The sequence below is a fragment of the Cebidichthys violaceus genome, unplaced genomic scaffold (genome assembly GCF_023349555.1).
Source record: "Cebidichthys violaceus isolate CVI_PGR_0920_01 unplaced genomic scaffold, fCebVio1.0.p SCAF_16, whole genome shotgun sequence".
Taxonomy (NCBI): Eukaryota; Metazoa; Chordata; class Actinopteri; order Perciformes; family Stichaeidae; genus Cebidichthys; species Cebidichthys violaceus.
This window is the reverse complement of record NW_027176329.1, coordinates 6,387,519-6,413,313: the sequence shown is the minus strand read 5'-3', so window position 1 is coordinate 6,413,313 and position 25,795 is coordinate 6,387,519. Positions and strand designations below refer to the sequence as shown.

The 25,795-nt window shown below is 41.7% G+C and overlaps 4 protein-coding genes across 4 annotated transcripts in view; all 4 read right to left on the bottom strand.

The window, feature by feature from the left end:
* Positions 1-1,744: 1,744 nt before the first annotated feature.
* LOC137872630 (glutathione S-transferase A-like) lies at positions 1,745-5,287 on the bottom strand. Its single transcript, XM_068710945.1, has 6 exons — positions 5,054-5,287; positions 4,856-4,921; positions 4,550-4,655; positions 3,761-3,876; positions 2,123-2,208; positions 1,745-2,007 (listed from the first exon to the last, which is right to left on the bottom strand). The coding sequence occupies exons 1-6, from the start codon at positions 5,219-5,221 to the stop codon at positions 1,878-1,880; spliced, it is 672 nt and encodes a 223-aa protein (XP_068567046.1). The 5' UTR covers positions 5,222-5,287; the 3' UTR covers positions 1,745-1,877.
* Positions 5,288-9,191: 3,904 nt separating this feature from the next.
* On the bottom strand, positions 9,192-12,142 carry LOC137872629 (glutathione S-transferase A-like). Its single transcript, XM_068710943.1, has 6 exons — positions 11,973-12,142; positions 11,018-11,083; positions 10,787-10,892; positions 10,032-10,150; positions 9,851-9,939; positions 9,192-9,759 (listed from the first exon to the last, which is right to left on the bottom strand). Exons 1-6 carry the CDS (start codon positions 12,138-12,140, stop codon positions 9,627-9,629), a joined length of 681 nt encoding a protein of 226 aa, XP_068567044.1. The 5' UTR covers positions 12,141-12,142; the 3' UTR covers positions 9,192-9,626.
* Positions 12,035-14,575, bottom strand: LOC137872628 (glutathione S-transferase A-like). Its single transcript, XM_068710942.1, has 6 exons — positions 14,035-14,575; positions 13,364-13,429; positions 13,162-13,267; positions 12,929-13,047; positions 12,733-12,818; positions 12,035-12,647 (listed from the first exon to the last, which is right to left on the bottom strand). Exons 1-6 carry the CDS (start codon positions 14,206-14,208, stop codon positions 12,515-12,517), a joined length of 684 nt encoding a protein of 227 aa, XP_068567043.1. The 5' UTR covers positions 14,209-14,575; the 3' UTR covers positions 12,035-12,514.
* A 94-nt stretch (positions 14,576-14,669) lies between these two features.
* The window catches only part of LOC137872627 (FH1/FH2 domain-containing protein 3-like), a 63,375-nt gene continuing 52,249 nt past the window's right edge, over positions 14,670-25,795 (bottom strand). Inside the window, 15 exon segments of the mRNA XM_068710941.1 lie at positions 14,670-15,870; positions 16,188-16,352; positions 16,470-16,677; positions 17,086-17,109; positions 17,270-17,474; positions 17,840-18,030; positions 18,479-18,640; positions 18,824-18,943; positions 19,832-20,014; positions 20,117-20,275; positions 21,780-21,920; positions 22,106-22,821; positions 23,479-23,847; positions 25,377-25,461; positions 25,463-25,595. Coding sequence (XP_068567042.1) covers positions 15,788-15,870; positions 16,188-16,352; positions 16,470-16,677; positions 17,086-17,109; positions 17,270-17,474; positions 17,840-18,030; positions 18,479-18,640; positions 18,824-18,943; positions 19,832-20,014; positions 20,117-20,275; positions 21,780-21,920; positions 22,106-22,821; positions 23,479-23,847; positions 25,377-25,461; positions 25,463-25,595 — 2,944 coding nt within the window. The 3' untranslated portion in view covers positions 14,670-15,787.

Below are 25,795 nucleotides of genomic sequence, written 5' to 3'. Positions count from 1 at the left end.
TTTAACACTTTTCCAAACAAACATGTTATAACATTATATCCACCACTAGGAGTGCTTATTAAACACACTAACATTGCTTTTTAACTTTAAATACTTCACATTACATGAGGCCTTTCTTGTTTCCAAAAATAAAATCACATTTTAATATTTGGCTTAAAAATACCACTATTTGGCTTTTATTTTGGAATATCCTAAATTTGCTCTTGTATGCTGATTGTTAGCATGTGATCATAAGTACTTACTATTAATCCAATTCCACTGTCAAGAACAGAAGCTGTGTCTGCACACTTTCCAGCATACTGGTTCACTGATGCAGGTATGTCCTGTCAAGAATTTGAAATGGCACTGAGAAGCATTTAATAGTGTCTGATTAAAAAAAGAACCACTAAGAAGAACAGGATGACACTTTGCCAAAGTCTGTGATGCTTTGCAGTAGAATTGTTAAAGCTGCTGTACTCCTTGAGTGTGCAGGATCTCAGCCCATGTTCACGTAAAACACCTAGCAGATGCACAAGTTTGTTTCTGTATTAAAGGTGACACCCTGTGGTGGAGTCCGCACATTGGGCTGTCCTGAAGGATTGGTCCTGAGGTAGCAGTAGAAGTGCATGCAGAGAAAAGCAGGTGTGTGTGTGTGTGTGTGTGTGTGTGTGTGTGTGTGTGTGTGTGTGTGTCTTTGACCTCACCAGTGTGAAGGATTTAGTGGCATCTAGTGGTGAGGTTGCAGATTGCAACCAACTGTAGCGCCCTCAGCTCATCACTCCCTTCCAAGCATGTCGGAGAACTGCGGTGACCTTCAAATAACGTAAAAACGAGAAAGGCCCTTTGTAGAGTTAGTGTTTGTTCTTCTGGGCTACTGTAGAAAGATGGCGGTGCAATATAGTGTAGTTCTTGAAGTTTAGCTCTCTATGGAGCTCATTCTAAAGGTAACGAAAACACTGATTCAGCTGATTATACACAAATAAAAACAGTTATGAATATTATATTTCATTTCTGCCAATAGATTATCCTACACACTGGCCCTTTAAAAAAAAAAAAAAACTAAAGAGGAAAGTGCATGGTCACAGTTGCATCGAAACAAGAACATTGGAACAGTGTTGCAACCGTTTACTTTTGCTCTGCTGACTTATTCAAAATGTTGCCGTTGCTGTAGATTTTCTGGCATGCTGAATCCTATCAATACTTCACATTTTCACTCTTTCAGAACACAACTTTTGATTGAGCAGCTTTAATACAAAAGTGTACTTTTAAGCATTAGGTCGTATTGAGTGAAGCTGAAATATTGCTTTGAGGTCTGACCTGTCACCTAGAATGACAATGGTTTCATTTGCTTTGTTCCCATGGTGAGGGGCTGAACAGGTCAGTAAGGCTCTGATGACAAAAGTCAAGGGATCTTAACCCAGACTCTGATTGGAGAAATGTCTTTGTGGACTTGGTATGAAAACACTGGAAAGGTCATATTCTGTTTTTGCAGTGTGTTGCCACCTTTTGGACATACAAGGAATGACAGGAAAGTTGCAAGTTCAAGGAGCTGAACAGCATCAAACCAAAAGGACAGTGAAAGTGGTGGAGTTTATTTGAGTTGAGAGGCCTCTGTTGTCAGAACTTCAAACTTCCTGTGAGAGACAAGTTTTGAAGACTATGCTCAAATATGTTGGCGTAGCAACATACGTATATTCCAAAACTATTGCTCCTCGTTACACAGACCTACACTGACTTTGAAATTAAATTAAAAAACATGCAAAGCTGAAAGCCAATGTTTATTGTTTAGAGCACAAACAGAATCTGCAGTTTAAGCCACACACTAGAGTAGTGCAATGCAAGGAGTGGTTACATATTACACAACAGGAACAGTGTGTCAGCTGATGCGTGTTTGAATCTCAGACGTCTTTGAGCATTTCTGATCCCTCGCTCTCCAGCCAGGTAGGAGGCCAGGAGACTTTGATGCTGGGTCTGTTCTTCAGAGAGTTATAGTAGGCTGCCAGTTTAGGGTAACGCTCTTCACACAACCTAAAGAAAGGAGAAAAGTTGATGTGAACTTCCAAATACAAATGTATTGCTGCTTTGTAATCAGTGCATTTATTTTGTCAATCTTAAAGATATTTTAGTGATTTAATCAACGTACTGAAAACGGAAGAGATAAGCGATGCTTGGATAAACAACCACATCAGCCAGTGAAAAGTCCTTTCCTGCCAGAAAAGGTCCTGGTCCCTAGAAGACAGATAAAAAGAGTTAGGCCACATCTATGTGCTGGTGGGCAGATTGACACCCAAGACAGCTGTCAGCTGCATTCATTTGCCATTATACCTATTAACAATTAACAGAAATGTTTGGCCATCAATCATGGCTATACAGTAGCTAGCTGAAAAACATTGAACCAGTGCATGCATGTTTTAAAAACTTTGTTCCACTTATTAAATGCACAAATGAATACATACAATGATTCACTTTCTTGCCAAGAGATAGAGGAGAGGATAGATACCACTTTTATATCTATCCATTAACTATATACACTAATGTCAGCAGCCACTTAGCTGAAAAAAAGAAAAGTGTACCAACATTTGCCAATCAGCTCCTCTAAAGCTCACTGAGGCCTATAGTCATACGCGGGTATTTTGTAAATCTGGCCTTTTTCTATTTGTTTTGCATTTTTTCATCCACACCCAATTAGCATGTTATAGACTTTTTTTTGTTTCATCTGTACAAAAACAAAGTATAATATGAACGAGTTGTAGTAACAGTAATAACTGGTGGATATGTGCTTCCTGGTAGGTCTGGCACAAAACCACAACTTGCTATTTTTATACTCTGAATAAATTAAACAAGATTGTTGCCACTCTTGTGTCAGGATACTAGATATGAAGCGGGAACCAGCAGCATGGGGAAACAGCTGGTGTTGCTCTGTAAAAGCACAACGTCTGATTTTACTACAGATTGAACAAGTGGGACTTACAGCTTTAGAGGTGGCAGTAGGTGACCTTTCTTACCTGGAAAGAGCCACGGTAGCAGTTTATCCAAGTTTGTCCGAAGCTAAGCATCTTATGGTGGCAACTTTATATTTACTATCCAGACATGAACTGGTATCAGTCTTCTAATCAAACTATCAGAACAAAAGCGAAGGAGGGCATTTCCAAAAATGCTGCTGCTCTTACAGAACAGCATTCTGTACACCCAACATGTAATTGCCGTTTTCATTCAAACACTGAAGTAAGTTTTGTATTTTATATTTGACGGTAAGCTATAGTATTTACAGCCCACTTGTGGTGCAGTAAAGCATAAATGAAAAAGATTCAGGTGGTATTTAATGATGCTTTTAGAATCTTGCTCAAGCTCCCAAGATGGATAAGTTAAAGTCATACATTTGTGACTAGTAATGTTCCCACCATTCCCGTTGTGTTGAGGAATTTCATGCACAAATTAACATTTCAGTCGATTGACAGAATAAAAAAAAAAAAATGAATCATAAACACCTTAACTGAGCAAACAAAGTGACACAAGGTATTCCTCTTGTTTTTGGAAACATTGGAACAAATGTTTTTCACCACGAGTGACTTTTGAACTACAATGATTATACCTTTGTCTTGGTGTCCTCATATTGTATTCATTTGTTGTTGTATTTATTTACTCCCTCCATTTTATATGGACTCATGTGTCTGAAAATAAAGTTGATTTAAAATGTTCAGGTATATACAGGATAACCACCACTTCACCCGGCTTTAAGCTGAAAAGGACCTTCATTGGAGGATACATGGTTCAGGTTTACCTTCAGGTATTCCTCCCACAGCTTGACTTCAGTAGTCAGAGCCTCTTTATTTCTCTTCACAGCACTGTCATGTCTCTCTCCCTCAGGGACCTTCCAGGTGTAGTAGATCACATCCGCTGAAAAATGTAAAAACAGTCAGTCGTGACGGCTGCCATCAATGAAATCTATCCACTCATAGTGGGCTACAACAGCCACGCCCACATAGTGCTTGGACTAATTGCTTTCATTTCCCTGGCATTTGGTGGAGTCATTCAAGAAATGTTTACGCAACAGCAGTTTCAAACTGAAGACCGTAAAAGTAGCTCAAATACAGTTTGAAGCGGCCTCCTTAGAAAATACGACGTTCACTGAAGCGCCCCGTCTCATGACTTGAGCCTTGAATGCAAGCTAGTCTGAACATGTGATCTTTGAGGGATTATAATGACCTTTCACTACCTCTTTTAAGGGGCGAACCACATAGATGTAATGCATGGTGCCATGGCTTAATTAAGTGAATGCACAGCTCATTAGTGCATTTCAGGTGTAGGGGTGCACCCTCTGAGGAGATTGACTGAGGACATGAAGTCTCAGAGGTTTTAAAACAAGGCAGTTCAGTGTGTAGTGTGTTGCCAAGAGCAATGTGGTTCAAAGTCCCACAAGGCCTCTGAATGACAACAACATCAGCTTAGTCATTAAGTTAAATAGGATCAACTGCAAAAACAATTATTAATGTACAAGATTTATCGTGTCAACAGCTACATATTGGTTTGCAAAAACAGTAAAATACTTTGCATGTCAGACCTAACCTACCCATTTTCTGGTTGAGTGTGAGACCCTCAAACATGCGCTGATACATCTTTGCTTGTTCAGATGGGCAGTCAGGGATCAGCTTGTTTCCCTGGGACTTGAACTGGCTCTGTTGTTGGGAGACATGAAAAGAGGAACCATTAAGAACAGCTGCATGCTGCTCTGGTTTCTTTTCCTCTGGAGGTGTAGGGTGTCTGATGTCTACGAGGCATTGTTGAACACACAACAATGCACAATGAGCCCTCCTACTTATTACCTCCTTGGTGGTATATGGCTGCATACAATTTTAATAGGGGGCCAAGTTCTTACCTCCAGGTACATGCAGGCACCGTAGGACTCATTCACGACATAGTCTTTATGTTTGAAGGAAGGAAGCTTTAAGAAAGAGAGTGGAATGCAAATGTCAGGCAACATTGTTTAAAACGAATGTGTGCATATAAGCAAAAAGCAGATTGACACTAGAAGAAGATTTGCATTATATCTGGGTAATGTATAAAGTGAATTTACCTGTCCCCTGGGATTCATGGCCATGACCTCCTTTGACTTGTGCTCCCCCTTGGAAAAGTCCAGCAGTTTTTGGTTGTATCCCTGCAGGTTCTTCTCCTCCAGTGCGATCATGACCCTCCAGCAGGGAGGAGAGCCGGAGCCCCACAGCAGAGTCATGTCCTTGGCCATGGTTGTAGAGTGAACTGCTACAGCTGGAAGTAAAAGCCTGTAGTGGAAGAAGTCAGGAGTGAAGCTAGAATGTGTGAAATGTCTGCTTATATAAGAAGCTCCAGCCCCTTCGCATCAGGATTGGTGGAATTAAGTCCCATCCCATTTTTTTGTTTTTGCCAAAGATCTGTGACTCAAAACAGTCAAGGTAGTTCACACTCGATAAAAGCACGTTACACCTTCTTTTATCAATCTGTCTTCAAATCAAGGCAACATGATGTCATATTGAAAGCCAGCGTATTTCAGTTACTGCATTAAACTAATTCAATATGAATTATGCCTCTAGCTGCATTGATCCGCAGGCATTAGCAAAGTCACACATGTGGAGGAGACCCTTCTCTTGCTTTGCATATACTCTTTGATCTCAGCCACGCACACCAAGGAATATGAGCGAAGAAAAAAAAACACGAATCCGAGGCTGAACTATTTATTATATTTACTTCATTATTTCTTGTTGCGTGTTTGCAGCATCTTGAAACTTGACTGTTGAAAACTCATGGTGACTCAGCACTTTTCACTCACCCCTGCACACACCGAGAAAAACCTGCTCTGGCGGTTGAAAGTTAACAATCACGTTGCTACTGAATGTAATAGACACCACCGATCTAATTCAGCTTTATTTGAGCGTGACATAACATTTTTTTTTACATTGTTCACATATACTTGTAGTTTTGTGTGCCTCTTTTTCGGAGTTGGTCTTTGAACTTCAGAGGTTGTGGGCTTGATAGTTGCCAGGGTCAGCATTGGCATGCATTTTGATACAGTTTGCAACAACTATTTCTGCTCTTCTGGTCAGCAGTTGCATCAAAAAGACAACTTGGTTCATGAATGCTGCAGAAATCACATGAAAAACATGTGGTTTTGCTGAAGCCTGCTCCCTCCAGCGCTACCTTAACCATCTGACCAGTATTATTTGTATTTCCTCCGAACCAATATACAAATGAAAATAATTATGTAAACCAATCCTTTACCAATGCTCCACTCATGCAGTATGAGTCCTAAATGTTGTAGAAAAAAGACAGAAAAAGAAGAGAACTATTAGTTTTCTTTCCCTTCACTCTCCTTTCTTTCTCTTCTTCTTGTCATTTCTTATAGTGAAATTAACTACTATTCCACTGAAACCCAAGTTTCAGTGTATTCTGTCTCATTATTTTGCAGACTGATAGATTTTACAATGTAATCATGTTTATTGCATCAGTGATCCATGTTTAACAGAGTTGGTGTATTTCAAGCAATCCGGTTTTTCATAATTAGTGTCTTTCTGATTTCATTGAAAATACTCAGCTGAAGTTATTCGAAATTTCCCACTGTCCATCATTATGGTGTGACTGGCATGGCTGTAATAGTGTGAATTGTCACTTTCTTTGAATCAAAGATCTTTCATTTTATTGCAGTCCTTCAGCAGATTGAGCAAAGTTCCTTCAGCAGCATTACATTTTATACATTTACTAGCATCCCTTTTACCCATTTTATATAGACGTGACGGTTTGTAATATAATCTGCTTTATTTTAGTAGTAATTAACATTGCAAGCTTGTTTTTTGTACAAGCAACAGTTTCCTTGCGTTTTTGCCATTTATCATTTCAGGAAATATCTTCCTCCTCTTTTTTCGTGGAGGTCTGCAGTGCTGTCACCCATATAAAAGGGTAGAGGAGTTGGTTTGGCTCCAGAAACTTTAAAAAGAATGTTGACGAACCAGTTCGATAAGCAGGGGTAGTGCAAAAATAAATATTTATTTCCAAAAGGTTCACTGAAATAAAGGCAAAAATGAAACCCGGGAATTTCAATAAAACTAGATTAAACTGAAGAAAAAACACAGTAAGCACAGTAAACTGCCTAATTGGAAGCTGCCACCTGCCCAGGTGCTCAAGTATCGGGTCAGCTAAACCGAGCAAGCATCCGATTTCACTCAGAATAATGAACGTACCATTAACACAAGGTTTCTAAGTTGCTGACACCACGAGTCATCTAACGTTATGGACAGAATGTAATTTACTTCAGATCTACCTCACGTATCCTCCTTAAACCTTAACAATGGCAATCCCTGCTGAGAGGACATATTTACGCTAACCTGTTCACGCTCTCCTTGATGGGCCCTCTTAACTGCAGCCATTTTGACATGGCATTGCAGAGTAAACACAGTTAGATTAATTATGATCCCATTCTTTTTATTGTGTCACAGCAATTCCAGTGAGCCAGCATGCACAAAAGGGCCCAGGCCCAACTGAATGGAACAGGGCCATAATTAATGTTATTAATTCCACCCGTGTTTAGCCTGCAACAACCTGTTAAAATGGCTTCTGTAAAAAGGGCCCATTGAGCTGTTGAGTAGCTGATCTACCACGACACCCCAGGCAGAGCAACTAAAACATCCTTTACACCCATAAAACAAACAGACCAAACAAGCTTGTGTCATTTATACACCTCAACTGTTAATGTATCAACTAAACTGAAGTATTTTACCGAAATTGATAAAGTATGAAACATAGTTAATTATGGGGAACTGAGTGAAGTGGGACAAAGGCAACCTTTTCACAAGTTCCCTGATCTATTTCCGTTTCAGTTCGGTGATTAAGTCATTAAAGGTTTTTAAACTCAATGATCACAGTTTCTCCCTATTCTAAGGCCTTCAGAGCATTAAGTCTGAATTTAAGTGGTGTGTGACTACTAGCCTGCTGACATTCCACTTCATATGGTTACATCTTCAGTCTAAAATTCTTGCTACTCAGAAAACACTTCATCAGTGTCATCAGGTTGTCTTTGTGGAGTGTGGGCGTGAACTGTGTGTGTGTGCAAGAGTCAGTTCATCAGCTCCATTTTGCTAGACTACCATGACGTTGCCATTTTCTACTGACAAAGCATTTTAGAAGAGACAAAAAAGCGACGGTGTTTACATTGTACCTCATACACAGGTTCTGTTCGACATGCATGACTCGCATTTAATGTGTTGGTCTGTATCTGTGCACACAGGATGTCAATGCAAAACAGAGTGGACCGCTCCTACTGGACCCTGCTGTGGATGTAAAGGATGAATGAATTAATGCTGCAAATGTTAAAGTTTGTGTCGCAATAATGAAGTTCCCTTCTCGCAAATAACACGTGCACAACAACCGCAACAGCTATTCAGTTACAACTTCCCCACCATTTTTTATTATCCCCGATAGCCGTGCTGTCTTGTAAGGTGGCGCCTGACTTCATTCAAAACCGTATCAATGTCTTCCATCACCCACAGAAATACATAGTGGCTGAAACAGGACTGTCGGCTTTAGACTAGTCACGTGGATGTGTCGGTTTTAATTTGGCTTAGGTTAAGTTCACCCAGCCAGTTTTATTTGGAAAATCTGAACATTGAAATGTAATTACTAAAGTGCCTTTCCTACAAAGAACGGCACATTAGAGCACAGCAACGGCTATACAATGGTGAAACAAGATTATCTTTCCTTTTACAGCAGGTGCACGCCCACGAAGGGAAATGTATTAAAGTGATATAGACCAACAGTACAGTACAGCTGCTGTGACGGTCTGAAAGCTCTGCACTTGAAATAACATTTAAAAATAATTTGTATTTTATGTAAATGATCATATCTCATGCAAAGTCATGCCAACACAGGGCATTTCACTTACCTTTGTGCAGAGCAAACCAGCTTTGACACAGCCATTCAAACAAAACCAGTCTGTCAGGACTCCACCTTATTCTCTTTTTCTAGACTTGACCTTAACATTAAGGGTTTACAGCCCAATACTTTAATACACGTCTAACTCAGCAGTGACATCTTGGCTTTATTTGGCTCACGTTTCAGTTAAGTTGCATATCCAATATACTGGTTCACAAGTAAGTTTATATGCAAAGCATACAAGACATGTTCGCTGAAGTGGAGGTTATTTAGTACAGGAAATAGGTTGAAACCTATGAAACTAAAACAAAGGAAACTGCTGTTATAGTGACTTTTATGTATTCGTCAACAGACATTGATGTTAAGTATACATGCCATACATCTCGGCAACAAAAACTGCCATGCCATAAACGCCACAATTAGAACGTTTGCCTGCAGCCTATGCCTGGTACTCTGCAAACATCACATGCTGCAGTTGAATAAAGTCTGTGTTTATCAACTGACTTCTTGGCAGAAACATGACAAACATGGCAAAAACCTTTAAACTAAATATAAAAGCTAGTTTGACAAGAAGCACATTTCTGTTCTTGTAACATGAACTTCAACACCTACTTTCCTATTCATTATCAGAAATAACTAAAAGAGCTGTATTATATTTGACAAACTGTGAGTAACTATATTGAACAAAAGCATTTTTATGGGAACTAAAAGAGTACAGGCAGACTTGGCTGTAAAGTGTGTGTGTGTGGCTCTCAGATGTCTTTGAGTGTGTCTTGTCCCTTGGGGTTCTCCAGCCAGTGAGGAGGCCAGCTGGCTTTGATACTGGGCCGGTCCTTCAACAGAGCATAATACTCTCCCAGTTTAGGGTAATGCTCAGCAGACAACCTAAAGAAAAGAAGGTAGGAGACATTTGAACTGCCATGCCAAGAGACACATCTCTCATTCTGGTTCTTTGCAACGGCCTCCTCCCACTTACCCAAATCTGAAAAGAGTGGCAACAGTTGGAAAGACGGTCACATCTGCCAGAGAGAAGGACGGTCCTGCCAGGTGAGAGCCCGAGCCCAGCTTTTAAAGAAAGGTGAAAAATAAAGGAAAGTTTGAACGTACCAATGCATGTTTGTGTGTGTGTGTGTGTGTGTGTACTGTACATACACTACCTTCTGCAGGTAACCCTCCCAGAGCTTGAGCTCAGTGGCGAGGGCTTCCTTGTTTCTCTTTAGAGCCGAGTCATGCCTCTCTTCTTCAGGGACAAACCAGTTATAGTAGATAACAGCATCTAGAAACACACACACACACACACACACACACACACACACACACACACACACACACACACACACACACACACACACACACACACACACACACACACACACACACACACACACACACACACACACACACACACACACACACACGGTGCTTTAACTGTAGCATTTCAAACATCAATAATTCATTGTTTAAAGATAAAGCCACATTATTCTATATACTATTTGCTATCAATATATCCGTCAGTATGAAAAGCAGGTCAAATGGAATTATTTCATTAAAAAGGGCCAAAAGCTGGGTACTGTAGTTTATAGGAAATATTACTCAAACAGGAGAAAAGGCATATCTGATGGGGACTATTTTTTAGCCATGGATAAACACATTTATTGCAGTGAGTATTTGCAGCACTGGATCAGTGTATGCAACTCAAAATAAACAATGTGCCCATGTTCATCATAACAAGGAAACATGTCACACAGTGTTATTGGTCTTATCCTTGTTAATGGGATTTGCTTATAAAAAGAAAAATAGAAAATGTCACGAGCCGTATACCCTTCATTTTATTCTTGACAATAACTTCCAGACACTCTTGGCTGTATTTGTTTTAAAAGGGGAATTTGAGGGATTTCTATTTATTCCTTACTGAGTTTTTCGTAGAATGAGAGACCCTCAAACATGCGTTGGTACATCAGTGGTTGTTCAGCAGGGCTGTCTGGGATCAGCTTATTTCCCTGGGACTTAAACTGACTCTGTCATTAAGAGGGAAAAAGACACACAGAGTGATGTCACACGTCATAATGTTGAATTTCGTGTTGATATCTGTCAAATTGCTTATTAAAATGACATGTGTTAGTTAGTGGATGGACTCACTCACCTCCAGGTAGAAACAGGCCGCGTAGGATTCATTCACGATGACGTCTCCGTGTTTGAAAGAGGGAAGCTTGAAAACCAATCAGGTTATAATGTGAGACTTTTCAAGGGTTAACAATCAACGTTATCACCATGACCCAACCGGTCTCAATGCTGCAGCAGCTGGGAGCTAAATATAACCTGCTTTGCTGGATCACACAGAGACTGTGGGTACAAATAAACTTGCGCACAACAACGTGTATTAACCAAACATGGAGATTAGCTAAGTCAATTAAGAACTATGTGTGTGTAGTGTTTTCCAAAGGCAATGTGACTGTACTGTGCAAGTATGTACTGTAAATAAAAGGAAGTGCAGGTTAGCTTGAGCTGCAGCATATCAAACCGCCCCGTGCGTGTATTGACTCATATAAACTGCAAACCACCTTCAAAATTCAGTCAATTAAATCCCGCATGTTTACTGGTTAAATGCACGGCTCATAAAGCACGAGTAAAGACTTTTAAGTGGGCGTGCACCTGCTGTAAAATAAAAAAGAAACTTCTTAGAAAGCTACTTTGCGCGTTCTTTGTAGGAAAGACACTTGACTTGAGTACATTTCAATGTTCAGATTTTCCAAATAAAACTGGCTGGGTGAATTTAACCCAAGCCGAATTAAATGACACATCCACGTGACTGGTCTAAAGCCGACAGTCCTGTTTCAGCCACTACGTATTTATGTGGGAGAGATGGAAAACATTACATTGATAAGGTTTTGAATGAAGTCAGGCGCCACATTACAAGACAGCACAGCTATCGGGGTTAATATAAAATGGTGGGGAAGGTGGAACTGAATAGCTGTCGCGGTTGTTATGCGCGTGTTATTTGGGAGAAGGGAAACGTTAAGGCTAACGTTAGTTAACACAGGTGGTCTAATCTTATTTGACTATTTTACAGGTTATGGTGGATTTAAGCTACTCCATACCTGTCCCCTTGCATTCATATCTAACACTTCTTGTGACTTGTGCTCCATTTTCTCAAACGACAGCAGTTTTTGGTTGTATCCCTGCAGGTTCTTCTCCTCCAGCGCGATCATGACCCTCCAGCAGGGAGGAGAGCCGGAGCCCCACAGCAGAGTCATGTCCTGGGCCATGGTTTTAAGATTTAACAGCCTGTAAGCCTGTCACTGCCGACACGAGACCGCACAGGTTCAGAGGAGATGAGAGTTGCGCACAAGAAACAAGATTTGTTGTTACTCTTTCCACCGTTTATGGGGATCTCAGGCTTTAATGGAAGCGTCTACCGCCGCTTACTGGTTAGGAGGAGGTATTACAAAGTAGGTTCTTTCCAATAATTTCCCTTCAGCATAGTTATTATATTGATCTTATTTAGATAAATTATGTTTGGTAAAATTACAATAAATAAATCAATACAGCGTTTGTTTCAAAATAATATATTTTTTAATAATTTGTTTTGCCGTTGAACTAATTTTCAAGAATAAAATGGTGAAGGCAACATTTTTATGTTTCAGAGATCCTTGAGGATGTCAAAACCCTGTGGACTGGCCAGCCAGTGTGGAGGCCAGCTGGCTTTAATGCTGGGTCTGTCCTTCAACAGGCTGTAATATTTGGCCAGTTTGGGGTAACATCCAACAGAGAGCCTAAAGAGAAGAAACAAGTTCATGATGTCACTGAAAAACAAAGCAGTCTGGGCTCATTCATCCGTCACTGAACTCTGACGCCTACCCAAAACGAAACGCATAAGCAATGTTTGGGAAGACGATTACATCAGCCAAAGAGAAGGCCCCGGCCAGGTATGAGCCTGCAGCCACCTTGATGGAGAAATCACATGAAAGAAACACTGCTGTCAGCATAGTGAGTGTACATGTCTATCTCTCTGTGTGTGTGTGTGTGTGTGTGTGTGTGTGTGTGCTGTTCATACCTTCTCCAGGTAATCCTCCCAGAGATTGAGTTCAGTGGTCAGAACATTCCTGTTTCTCTTTACAGCAGAATCATGTCTCTCCTCCTCAGGAACAAACCATTCATAGTAGATGACTGAATCTAAGACAGATCATCCAATATGAATATTAATATGTGTGATTGTGTTCAGTGCTTCTGTGCATCGCGTCCTTTTCACTCTGCCGGTGTTCGTGAGAGGGTGTGTGTGTTTCTTACTGAGTTTATCAGTGAGGGGGAGACCCTCCATCATGCGTTGGTACATCAGTGCTTGTTCTGCAGGACTGTCAGGGATCAGCTTGTTGCCCTGACACTTGAACTGATTCTATCACAAGCAAAGACAACAACAAAGACAACATAAACATTGCATCTGTTTCACTATAATTTTCAACATATTCCATCTCTATTTTTTACACTTCACCTCCAGGTATAAACATGCTGCACTGGACTCATTCAGTATGTTGTTTCCATGTTTGAAAGCAGGGAGCTGGCAGAAAGAAAATAAATTACTGTTAGAGGAATTCACTCGAAGCCGATGTAAAAGTAATTATCACAGGACATTTATTCTTGCAAGGAGACAGAGTTGAAACACATACAAGTCATGTATCAAGGCTGCTCAGAGGTCTGTCTCTGAGTCTCTGATATTTATACTTCGGATAACACACAAGTGCGTTTGCACAGAATCATTTGCATAAAGCTACGTGGCATGTCTTGAACTCGCCCCTTCTGCACAAGCAAACGTCATCTTGACGTTTAGTCGTCCCTTACAGAAGGTCACAGTGACTGCTAAACAAGGAACATCTGAGGATAACAAGTGTGAAGAGATTTCACACAGTAGTCACAGACTTCATGGAGCCTTGTATGTTAAACAATAAGAACTGATCATCCTAAAAGTTATTTTTCTCCAACAATTACATTGACTTAAGAAGGTTTAAAGTTGGTCATTGTGCAGTGCATGTTTACATGAAGAGCATGGTCAGTAAACCTGTATAATAACATAATGTTACGCAGACATATTACTTACTAAAATGCTTTAAATATGGCTGCACCCTCTTGAGTTTGATCGTCCCGCTCATGCTAGAGTAAACCCACCTGTCCTCTCGGATTGATTCCCAAGACTTCCTGGGATTTGTGCTCTCCTTTCTCAAAAGACAGCAGCTTGTGTTTGTAGCCCTGCAGCTTTTTTTCCTCCAGAGTGATCATCACTCGCCAGCAGGGAGGGGATCCAGCCCCCCAAAGCAGACTCATCGACTTGGCCACGGACATGGGTACGGACAGAAGTCAATGTAGCAAACCGAAAGGACCCAACATTGAACCGCACGAGTAAAGTGAGAAGCAGTTGTGCAGTTTATGGCCCCTCTTTAATCCAAAGGTTGGTCAGCAAGGACATGTTCGAGTGTGTGTTCAGGAAGCAGTGAAGAAGAATGACATGCACATGCTTTTTTTTTTTTCACTTAATGGTTTTTGTTTTTTTATTGCAGTGTGCATACACAGCATTTCAAGTGAAAGTGTATGTAACCGTGCTTTCATGTTCAGCTCACCACATTATATTTATGCAGCAATATTTCCCTGTCTTTGTTGTACTGTGAGAGGAGACTTAGATTATCCACAAACTTCATACAAAGTACAATGTGACCACAGAGTTCAAAGTAAATGCCCAAATACCTCTCCTCTCTCTGAGCACAGAGCAATGCTTTGAAAACGCATATTTCAGCTATGACCACATCTTTCATTTATCTTTTATTGCAATTCACAGAATAGCCTCTTTTTTACCCTTTCTCTCAGACTATAATACAAGTTTCTACAGAAAAATTACAAAAATAATACATCACATGAACCGCACTAAACATGCACACTGTAGTATTACAGTACTTAGTACCTGGCAGCTGATAAGGGCATTTACACATCTTTATGCAGAATTCTCTGCATGTCCTTCAAAATAGATTAAAATTTTAAAAATGTCTTTATCTTTTTCTATCTTTTTACACTTTACAAACAGTTCCTCTGAGATAAATACGTCCTTTTGTCTGTGTTTTGAATCACTTGTTCATTTCAGCATTAGAAACTATTAATGTTGTGTAAGGTGCAAGATGTCCGAGCTTTGCAAATAAATATTTTGCCAAAAAAAAGTGAATTGTGATCAACTTGATATAACTACACCTGTGAATGTGACATTTATGAGTCATCTGAGAAGTAGGAGGTGACTGAAACAAGAGGGAGAGATGGAGAAAAGGTACAATATCATCCCTTTTAAATGAAAGGCACATCAGATCACATTGACAACCTTTCACGTTCCTACTACACATAACTACACTCGTCACTTGTCAAACGTGCAGCTGCAGAAGCAAACATTTGCCTTTTCACAAAGGACAATTCTTAGTGAGCCTCTTTGTGGTGATCTCTTGGGATCATTTGAAACTGGATAAGAGAAGAAATCAAACTTGTTCTTCAGCCCATTAATCTTTACAACCAAAATTCACAGCTTAAATAAATGAAGAAAAAAAAATGAAGTCACAGCCGCAGAAACTCACAAGCAAAAAATATCTCTTTGGACGAATTTCAAATATATGCTTGGGTTTTTAAAAAAGTATCCATTCTTTTCTTTGTCAAGTTAAATACATCAGTTCTCCTCCTTCCCTTCCACTTTTTCTTCGGGAATATATTTTCTGTGTTGCATTACAAAAAAAAGAAAATTCATGGCTGCAGCTTTATCACTCAGACACATCAGGCAAAAAAAATAGCAGCTGGCAAAAACCTAAAGGGGTTTGTGACTGGTGAAATACAACTCTGTAAAGCGCGGCAAAGGCAGACAGAGATGGCGCTTCGATGATTGGAGGTTGGATGATTACATTGGTGGATCCGGAGAATCGGAAAGTCCTAAAGCAAGAGCTTCCTCTGGGGTCAGGCCGTTCTTCAGAGTCCGCCTCACTGTGAGGACAGAAGATTAGATAGATATGTCATTTGCTGTACTAAAAGTGATGATTTGACAAAATACTAATGTATACAGTATGTACTATAAACTAAGCTTAATAGGATATCGTTATTTGAGTTAGTAGACTATACAATGAATCAACATAGGCCTACTTGTATATACTAGCAACTGTTCAAAAAAAAGATACAATACGTGTTTTGAATATTCTTTGTCTTGTCGTTTCGAGTGTGAACTTACCACATAAGCAAAACAGGTTTAGAATTAGTGTGTGCTAGGCTATGGATTCAGGGCCAAGTAAACATGGAGCTCTTACATGACTTGCGGTTGGCCCTGGACCTCCTCCTTTCTCTGGGCTGGGCTCTGGTTCCTGGACCCTGAGTGGCCGACCTCACTATACGCTCCATAATCTCGTCTGCAGAGTCGTCTCCACAGATCTGAGTGTCCTCCACAGGTGGAGTCCGTGCCGGCATACAGCGACCTGAACAAATCACAACGATTAATGGAGGGACAAAGAAACTCTCTATAGTGCAGTGACTCTTGGTTTTACTGTTGCCTTCTCTGTGTGACCCTGTTAGGAGCTTCCTGTCACCCTCACCTCCCCGTCCGGGCCGGGATCTTGTCCGCGTCCGAAGCCCCGGCACCCCGCTGGCCTCCTTGTCACCTCCGCTGAGGCTGGTTCTCAGCACGGCTTTCATGTGCTCATGCTCTGCAACGTCCTCAGTGTGGCCCAGACCCTGAGGATGCTCCACCTCCTGGCTGCCACATGGGGCGCTGTTACTGCTGCTGGAGCCGTTCCGACCACACTGACGAGGAGAGACGGAGTGAAAGAGAATGAGGAAATAGCAGCTTGTGTTTAAAATGATTTGAGCTTTGACTCAAGCATGCCAAAACTGAAGCATCGAGGAATACTTCCCAACCTGTAAACTAAGATTGCAATGCCCACTCTACTTTATTGACTGATTCAATCAGAGGTTAAAATCAATAAAAATGAAAATGGAAACTTTGAGGTAAAGTGATCCAGTCCAGGTTAGTGGTTTCATGCACACAAACACACGCACGCACGCACGCACGCACGCACACACACACACACACACACACACACACACACACACACACACACACACACACACACACACACACACACACACACACACACACACACACACACACACACACGCACACATGCAGATATTCAGCACTTATGCTGATACCTCACTCTCCTCTTCATCATCAGACTACAGGGAAAAGAAAGAGTGAAAGTCAAAGAAAATGAAGAATAAAAGCAGCGATAGATTTGGAAAGAGGAGAACAATAGAGTTGAAGGTCTGAGTGCATCTTTGTGTAAGGCATTCTGTGTGTGAATGTGTGTGTGTGTGTGTGTGTGTGTGTGCTCACAGGGGCGTTGACGTCCATGATCATCTTTCCTCGGGTCTTGTTGCGCTCGCGATGGTCGGCTCGTTTCTGTTTCTGCTGCAGCACGCGGTCTCGGGTGGTTCGGTACTCCAGCGCAAACTCGCTGAGGATTTTACTAAACCTGTGGACGCTGACGTCTCTTACGCTGTAGGCCGGATGACCGAGGAACAACAGGAATGAATGGAACCTTGGAGAAGGAGAAAAGGGGAGGAAGAATGAGAAAATAAAATGTTTTCGTCAATTTTCAAAAGTCCTTGTGTTAAATATTTTCTCCAGGTGTAATGTAACTTTCATAATTGTTACAAGCCTGTGTATTTTAGGCTGTTGAAGATTTATCCACAAAGTTTTACTAGTCACTAGAAATTTGACACTACTTTAATTACTACTCTACTTACAGGTTACTGAAATTTTACGTGTTAGATATGAACTTTTTAGCATGCATAGCATAAGCGTGTCTTATAGTCCAGTCTATATTTCTTACTGTGATATAAAAATGTTGGTGTCATTAGACATACACTAAACTGTAAGAGAGATCATTGGAAGGGAAACTACCTGTTGATGATCCTGCGGTGAACAATCTTGAGGATGATAATCCTCTCAGCGCAGTCTTTGAGGAAGTCAGACATCTTCTGCTTCAGCTGGGGCTTCATCTCATGCTTGGCGATCACCTTCAGGTGGTCCCATGAGGCTTTGCAGCGCCGCTCCATCTGACACAGGTTCTCCTGCAGCTGGTCAAAATCCACCTGACAGGAGAGATGTTGATACAAATAAGGGACTTGTAGAGGGATGGTAGTTGTAAAAAAAAAAGTTGCATCCAAAACATGTAGGAAGTCCTCTTGGTAACTGTATTGCTTCAATCTTATGAAGAGATCAATGTCATTCAGCTACACTGCAAAACATCTTACAGGAATTCAGTGGACTCACCAAATCTTCCATCAATAACTTAATGCTAATATATTATTCATCATTTCAAGATAATTCTACTTTTAATTTTCAGACAAATTCAGTGTGTTCAAGCATGATTAGCTGACCAATTTGACCGTACCATGACAGTTCCTGATTGAACAAATAACTCAAGTTGAATTTAGTCACTGCATTTTCGAGACGGCAGGGGAAGGGCCAAATGTTTAACACTGTAGGTATACAACATAACATGTCTTCAAGCTTTCTGTTAGTGAGTGCGGAGCGTACTTTTGCAGATCGCGTGATGGCTCCGATCTCGGAGTAGAGGTCAGTGCTCTGAGGGAAGTTCTCCACCACCACAGAGCAGGCGTGATGCAGCAGAGACTGCTTATGAACCGTGTCCTTCACCTCTGGAACCTTCTCCAAGTATGTCAACTCGAAGCCTTTAGCCTGGACACGTGGACATACAACCAACGATTTGACTGTTAATTTACTAATTACAGGCTAAGAAAATACACACTCCATTAAAATAACTCACTCTCTCTACAATTGCTACAAACGACTACTACAAAAGTAGCTTGTCATTATGTGACCATTATGCGGTGTGATGAACCTGTAATGGTCATGACTCACATTGGTGCCATTGAGAAAGTTTCCCATAGAGAGCAGTGTGGAGAGGATGTGGCGGAGAGTCTTGTTCTTCTCCAGCTGTTCCATACCCTCTTTCAGATCCTGCAGCGGCTCTGCCACTTCCTGAGCGGAGGAAAACACACATGTTTAGACACATCATTAGCTGAGTCAATTAAGACTCCCAAAAAACATGTGTTTCTTTGGTCCACAGTAATAAAAGCGGTGAACAGGTGCGCCTCGTCTCGCTTGTTTGAGGTCATAACGGGTGGTTGTAAAGGTTGCTGCATCTCGGTCAGCCCTCCCTATCAAACGTGCTTCTGATTACACGGAGGGTTTGTTTGTTTTTGTGAAGCAGGTTTGTTCTGGTGTGCATGTGTTTGTGTGCCCGCATGGTATGTTGCCCTCCATTAAGCCTCCCACAACCAAACCGTCCCAACCGGGTCGAGTCAGGGGAACGCCGCTCTGCCGAAACGTGCGGTCAGGAGTCCTGCCTTCATGAAGATTAAAGACAACTGCATCCTGTGGAAAGCAGTCAAATTTACATCACAACAACGGACGGGTGGTGTGTATTTAATTAACCGGGTTTTGACTTTGAACTTCTCCTCCTGGATGCATTCTTCACCCGAGTAAAACATCTTGTGCCAGAGGAAGACGAGGTGCCGCTAATAAGCGTGCATATTTTGTGATGATGTAACTATGTTGATGCTTTGCGGATGTTGTACTAAAAAGGATGTTGATACTGACACGGCACAAGAGGAATCACACACACACAAATGCGCACATGCTGTGCACATTTTCTCAAACCTTTACAATTGGCTTTGTCATATGTGTCTGTTTCTGCTTTAATAAAACAACATTCACTCGCTCATTATCATTTTAAATGTGCGTTTGATTTGGCCTTCCCTCGTTGGCATTCTCATTAAAAGTATCTACCTTTTCTTCTTTTTAAATTGTTATAGTTTTATTCAATCACAACAGAAGGTCTGTAAAAGGTCCCATGTTTTTACAGACCTTCTGGGTTGCCTCGTAATCCATCTTGAAGGCCCAGAGTTGGAGTCTAGCTGAGAGCTCGCTGATGGAGGATAGAGTGAGGAGGAACTGCTCTGCTGAGCCCAGTGGGACATCAGGGTTGGCCAGCTGGGCCTCCTGGATCTTCTGCTTCTCCTCCTCCGTGGGGATCATCGTCAGGATTTTCTGGGGGCGAACATAGAGCGGGATAAGGTGTCACGTACAAGACAAAGGGTTTGAGGATGAGTTTCACTTCCTTCTTTGATCTCCATCGTCTGCATCTCTCACCTCTATGCCCTCCTTGTTGAGCGCGTACTCGTCAAAATTGAGGATGGCCGTCTTGATTGTGCGAGGAGGAGGCAGCACCGTCAGACCGATGTTGATGGCGTTGCTCCTTTTGGAATCCAAAATGATGATCTCTTGACGCTTGCCGTCTGCTGCTGTTTTCTAGTACACAGAAATACAAAGAGCGTCACAGCTGGGTCTTCTTCTCTCTCCCTTCGTCCCTCTCTCCGTCTCTTTTTCCTGTGTGGTCTAATTTACGGGTGAGGATTAAAGGAATCGTCACTCGGGTTACATTGACTGCAGCTGGGGGAACTATATGGTGAGTAGGAACAGGAAATAGCGTTACAGTTCAGTCCATATGTGTGTGTTTATGTGGGTGTTTGCACAATACTGCAGTCATATTGTCACTGCACTGTATGTGAACAAATGACCTCACCAGCACTTGAGGTCATTATAAGCTATAAATGGAAGGAAGTCGTAATATGTCAGCACATAAAAGTGTAACAGAGTAGGTGCTAAGAGCTGGTTACTGCCGCTAGGAAGTTTTACTATCGTACAACTCTAGCACTATTGAGTTGTAGCATCTTACACTGTATGCTGTTATGGTATGTAAATGACTGACTTCAATTTTAAAGAATATTTTTTAGGGATCAAAATATTTATATCTAACTGTTATATTAAATATTTACATATTGAGTACCTTATAGAAATACATTAACATAGTTGTTGTTGATGGGAGGTACTGTGTCAAACATAAAATAGAGCCAATGGCAAAGAATGAAGGATTCAATTTTAACTATTGTGTGGAATCATATTTTTGTTAATGTTAGGAATCTGATTAATCAGAAAGTGTAAAAAACTGGCAAGAAATATAATTATAGCAACCACTTAGGTGAAAACCTATGTGAAATTGATTTGAACCTTGCAATCTCTGATATTTAAAATCTAAAACACATACTTAACATTCTGATGGGTAATGAAAGAAAGCCACATACCCTGAAGTAAATAATCTGCTAAAACAATATCAGTTAAGTTTGCTCTGACCTTTGATGGCTTTAATATTTTGGTGGTCCCCTAAATCCTGGATTCTCTCATTAACTGACAGCTTTGCTTGAGCTGTTTCGATACTATAGCTGCAGACCACCATCACATTGTCACATTATGTGTGGACCAGATGTCGAGCCGAAGTGAGTTACTAACCGGTTCGGCTCTAACAGGAGTTGTGGTTTTGAATTGGTGGATCAGGAGTTCAAAGTGTGAGATGCCTGGTTTCAGCCCCCTATTTTAGCAGACCATACTTTTCTTATTTAGAGGCTTTGAGAGAATTAAGAAGGATTCAAAACTGGATCACAACACACGGAACCACAATTAACCCTCAAAACTTTCAACAACTTTCATGTGCTGAAAATAATGGACACCAAACCCATGAGCTTTGTAGCTGGTAGAGGCAAAGTGTTTGAAAAAAAGAGTCTCTCCCCAAATCAGTCACAAAATATCAGATATTTAATCTGGTGTTTAACAAAAGAAAACCAGCACTTCCCTTAGATACTTTTGTGATTAATAGCTAGGAGGAAGTTAGTCAAGTCATACATTCAGTATCACACAGTGAGATTATAAACCAGTGTTACAAACCTCTCTGATGGCTGTTCAGGCACTGGTTGTTTACCTTTGTAACTGCTATTTCCTTTGATTTAGACTCAAACAGGTGTTCCAGTTTGCCCGTGTCAATTTTCACTGGTTCCAGTTTGGACCAGAATGTGTCTCCCCTCCGCTTGTAGTCCTGGTACTGAGAATCTGTCGGACGTACCTGATCACAAACAAGCAAAAATTGATTGAATTAGAAAAATGTTTAATGGTAAATCGAGTCTTTAAGGAAGTTGTGTGACACTCTGTCTCCAGTGATCATCTTCTTGATGAATGATGTGAACCACGCAGTAAAAAGACTGATAGTTGTACCTGACTGATGGAAGTGGTAATCGTATCTTGACTCACCTCGCTCCAGAAGAGCCTGATTGTCTTCTTCTTCTTATTGAAGAGTGGCGGCTCCGGGGGAGGAGGCACTGGAATTTGGGCGCTAAAGGAAGGGGGCTGAGGAGGCGCCATCATCCCAATCAAGGGAGGGGGTGGGGGGCAGCTGCCTAGCATGGGTGGGGGTGGAGGGAAGCGGGGGAGGCAGGGGAGGCAGGGAGGAGGGGGCGGCGGGGGCGGGTGGTCACTGCATCCTCCCATCAAAACAGCATCCAGAATGTCTTTGTCATCTTCCTCCGTCAGGTCGGTGAAGTTGATGTCTCCGATGCGCAGCTCTCGAGGGCTGGCCAGGAGCTGGTCCCAGATTGTGTCCGATTCCTTTTTGGGTGGGGGAGGAGGGGGCTCGTTGGCCGGGACATCCAGGTGAGGGGGGGTCGAACCGAGGTCCTTGATCAACTCTCCAAACCGCTCTGCGAACGGTCGGATGGTCCTTTGGAGGTCTGATATGTTAGCCTTGTGGTCGCTCTCCTGGTCGTCGCCCTGTTGCACATCGGCGTCCTCCTGAGTTTCTTTGTCCTCCTCCCCCTCTCCTTTCTCCTTCTCCTTCTCTTTCTCCACATCCTCTTCTTCCTCCTCCTCATCACTAGGCTTCTTGTTCTGAGAGTACAGCATGTTCAGCATGAAGAGCTTGCTGTTGAGGAGTTTGCTGCACTGCTCGTTCACCTCTGGCTCCTTAAAGCCTGGGAAGGAGGTTGATGGGGTTAAGAGGAGAGAGATATAAGAAAGAGTGCACACTTAAATAGTCAACAATAGGATCAAATTACTTTGACCATGTCATCAGGGAATTCTGGGTTTGGGCTTTTACTTTTTTTAACTCAAGCCTGCAACACAAACGGGAAGTGTTAAATTTGAAAGAAGATGGTGTTTAGGAGGCAGAAGGGCTCTACTGAGGGAGGCTGTAGTGAGTTGTATTACGGTAGCATTGTTGAATTAACCAATCGATATGACTTGCTTTATACACAGGCCGAACAACATGTTTGAGACCACAAAAGACTTTTGGTCTTGACTTAGAGTTTAGTTTGCGTTCACCATTGCTCACCAAAACAGATTGTGTTACATCCATGTGGTTATTTATTCCACTGTGCCACTTTAAACCTGACTGTAATGGTGTTAAAATGTGTAAAACTGATTAAGTTATTTTTTTATATCACAAAAATCCAGTTTAACAGGCAATATTGCCACATTAGTTGAGAATATCCTAATCTTAATTAATAATTAAACAATCAATGTCAATAGAGAACGACAGCTGAAAAAAACCCTTAAAAGCATCTCACTGTTTAAAAAATAGACTGGTACTAGAAATGTAACTTGGATGTTGCAGTGCAAAATATACCCACCATTGTCATTGCTCCCCCTCTCCTCTCTTTCCAAAGTGCTGCTGGCCGAGGAGATGCTGGAGGCCGAGCAGTTGTCCTTCTCATTTACTTCCTCATTCTGCCGTTCTTTGTCGCTTAGGATACCGCTATCATCCTCCTCCTCCTCCTCCTCCTCCTCCACCTCCTCCGCCTCCGCCTCCGCCTCCGCCTCCGCCTCCGCCTCCTCTTTCTCCTTCTCCTTCTCCGGTTCCTGCTCAAACTCTATACCTTCCTCCTCCTTTTCTGTTGCTGCTTCCTCCTGTACTTCCTCCTCTTTCTGTTCTTCCTCCTCTTCAGCAGTAGCTTCTTTTTCCTCTGGTTCTACACTGGCACTGGAGTCATCAGCCTCTGCTGTCAAAATGAAAAACAGTCTTTCTTTATTTTTTTAAATGCCCATTTACTATGTGCAGTGAAATACAGTCTGAAGCATGTGACATGGAAGTCTTTGATTTCTGCACATGGGACGCCCGTGTACCAACACACATCCACACACACACACACACACACACACACACACACACACACACTAATAAGAAAAACAAAAACACACACCCATACACTTATGTCAACAATATGGCAGGTACAGAAAGCCAGGTTGTTGTAGGACCAGGATATGGACAGGAAATGAAGAATTAAGTTCCTGTTTGTGTCAAAACACACACAAACACGTAACTCCACAGTACAGTCCATGCAGTGATGCACGCAGGGTTAGAATAACACGACGCTGTGAGGCCTCATACACTCACCTAAGTGAGCTACAGTACCTCAGCTCATGGCCGTGCATGCGCTCAGGTCCAAAACAAGGCTTTTTTTCTTACACAAGATGTTTTGGAATTACAATTTCAAAAAGGTCTTTCAAAAACCCATTTGACCCTTTCACCTGTATCCTCTCTCTGTGTGTTATTTTATTTCCACCCCCCCTGATGGCGTCCCCTCCTCTCCCTCAGTATTTTCTACAATCTGTCTCGCCCCTTCTTTTGCTCACGCCTACATGCTAATTTAAATGGCAAGCTGCAAACTGAAACAATTTAAGAATGATTGCTTTGGGGCACACTTTTGGGACTTAAAGTGCCGACCTTCTGGTTTTAATTATAAGTATTAACCAGCAGATTAAAAGTCATATAAATGCTCTTACGTCTTTAACACACACAAGCTTAAAGTCAAACCTCCCCTTTGTGATGCTATTTTTGTCATGTCATGTCATGTCATTTTTCAGCAATAGCCATTCAACGTATTTACATTTTGTAAAAACCTATCTACATAGTCATTGTTAGCGGTGGAATCCATCATTCTCACACTGGATTCAGATTCACGCAGGAAGCGATGTGTGTATGTAATCCATCGTTACAGCAGTTTTATCTCATTATTAGCGCTGACAGAAATTGCTCATCCAAGTACTAAACAATACATGGTCATTTTATGCCTTTCTTTTGACAGCAATAACAGAGATATAACAGAGTAAACTCCAACTCTTCAGCAAGGTAACCAACTCTCTTTACTGTGCCCTGCTGTTGTCTGCTGCTGTTTCATAAAACTACCAACTACTACTAACTGTTCGAAGTGTATATTAGTTTGTGGTTGCAATTATTGTAACAGACCTAGCAGGAGAAACAATCATAATCCTAGGAGCCGTAGTTATATTGAATGCTATCGTATATTTTAACACAAAACTTAAGAGGTAGCATTTGGCTACAGAATTATGATTAAGTCCTTTAAAAACAAACAGAGGAGATGTTACATTTTACCAAACTATTTAGTTGACTGCATGTCAGTCTTACCATCTAATAAGTCATATCCCCACAGAGACACCATGTCTTAGCCATTACAGTGCGTTGACAAATGACAGCTACTCCATCAAACGGTATTCTCAGATGTCCTACCAGTCTCTGAGGGCGTGTAGCTGGTGGCGGGGGTCTCGGCTTCGAGGTCGGCCTCTGCGTCCTCCTGGGAGGCGAAGGAGGACGGGGGTGCTGCTGCGCGATGACGAGGGCCAGGCCTCCGCCGGTTCAAAGGTGAGGTTGAGGTCAGGGCGAGTCCTCGATACCCGTACGTGCTCCCTCTCGTACTCCTCCGCCGCCAGACGCTCTACGTTCTTATACCTGAGGGAGAAGGAGCGAGAGGGAGGATCAGAGGAGGCAAGAGGCAAAAATAGAGTTCGAGACAACGCACCTTCTGTCTTGCCTTTCTCAGCAGTGCTGCACTGTGTTGGTCTTTGCCATATATATTGCCATACACTAGTAACCACTCTGTCTGTTTCCTTGAATTCTATGGTTACCTTAACAACAACTCTATAAGCCCA

Excerpts from the sequence above, each read along its gene's own strand:
- LOC137872630 (XM_068710945.1), bottom strand. The coding sequence starts at position 5,221 with ATGGCCAAGGACATGACTCTGCTGTGGGGCTCCGGCTCTCCTCCCTGC. Across the intron at positions 4,656-4,855 it reads GTGCCTGCATGTACCTGGAG|AGCCAGTTCAAGTCCCAGGG; the intron begins GTAAGAACTTGG and ends TCCCAACAACAG. Across the intron at positions 3,877-4,549 it reads CACACTCAACCAGAAAATGG|CGGATGTGATCTACTACACC; the intron begins GTAGGTTAGGTC and ends TACATTTTTCAG.
- LOC137872629 (XM_068710943.1), bottom strand. The coding sequence starts at position 12,140 with ATGGCCCAGGACATGACTCTGCTGTGGGGCTCCGGCTCTCCTCCCTGC. Across the intron at positions 10,893-11,017 it reads CGGCCTGTTTCTACCTGGAG|AGTCAGTTTAAGTCCCAGGG; the intron begins GTGAGTGAGTCC and ends TCTTAATGACAG. Across the intron at positions 9,760-9,850 it reads GCCACTCTTTTCAGATTTGG|GTTGTCTGCTGAGCATTACC; the intron begins GTAAGTGGGAGG and ends TCTTTTCTTTAG.
- LOC137872628 (XM_068710942.1), bottom strand. The coding sequence starts at position 14,208 with ATGTCCGTGGCCAAGTCGATGAGTCTGCTTTGGGGGGCTGGATCCCCT. Across the intron at positions 13,430-14,034 it reads GAATCAATCCGAGAGGACAG|CTCCCTGCTTTCAAACATGG; the intron begins GTGGGTTTACTC and ends TCTTTCTGCCAG. Across the intron at positions 13,048-13,161 it reads CCCCCTCACTGATAAACTCA|ATTCAGTCATCTACTATGAA; the intron begins GTAAGAAACACA and ends GATCTGTCTTAG.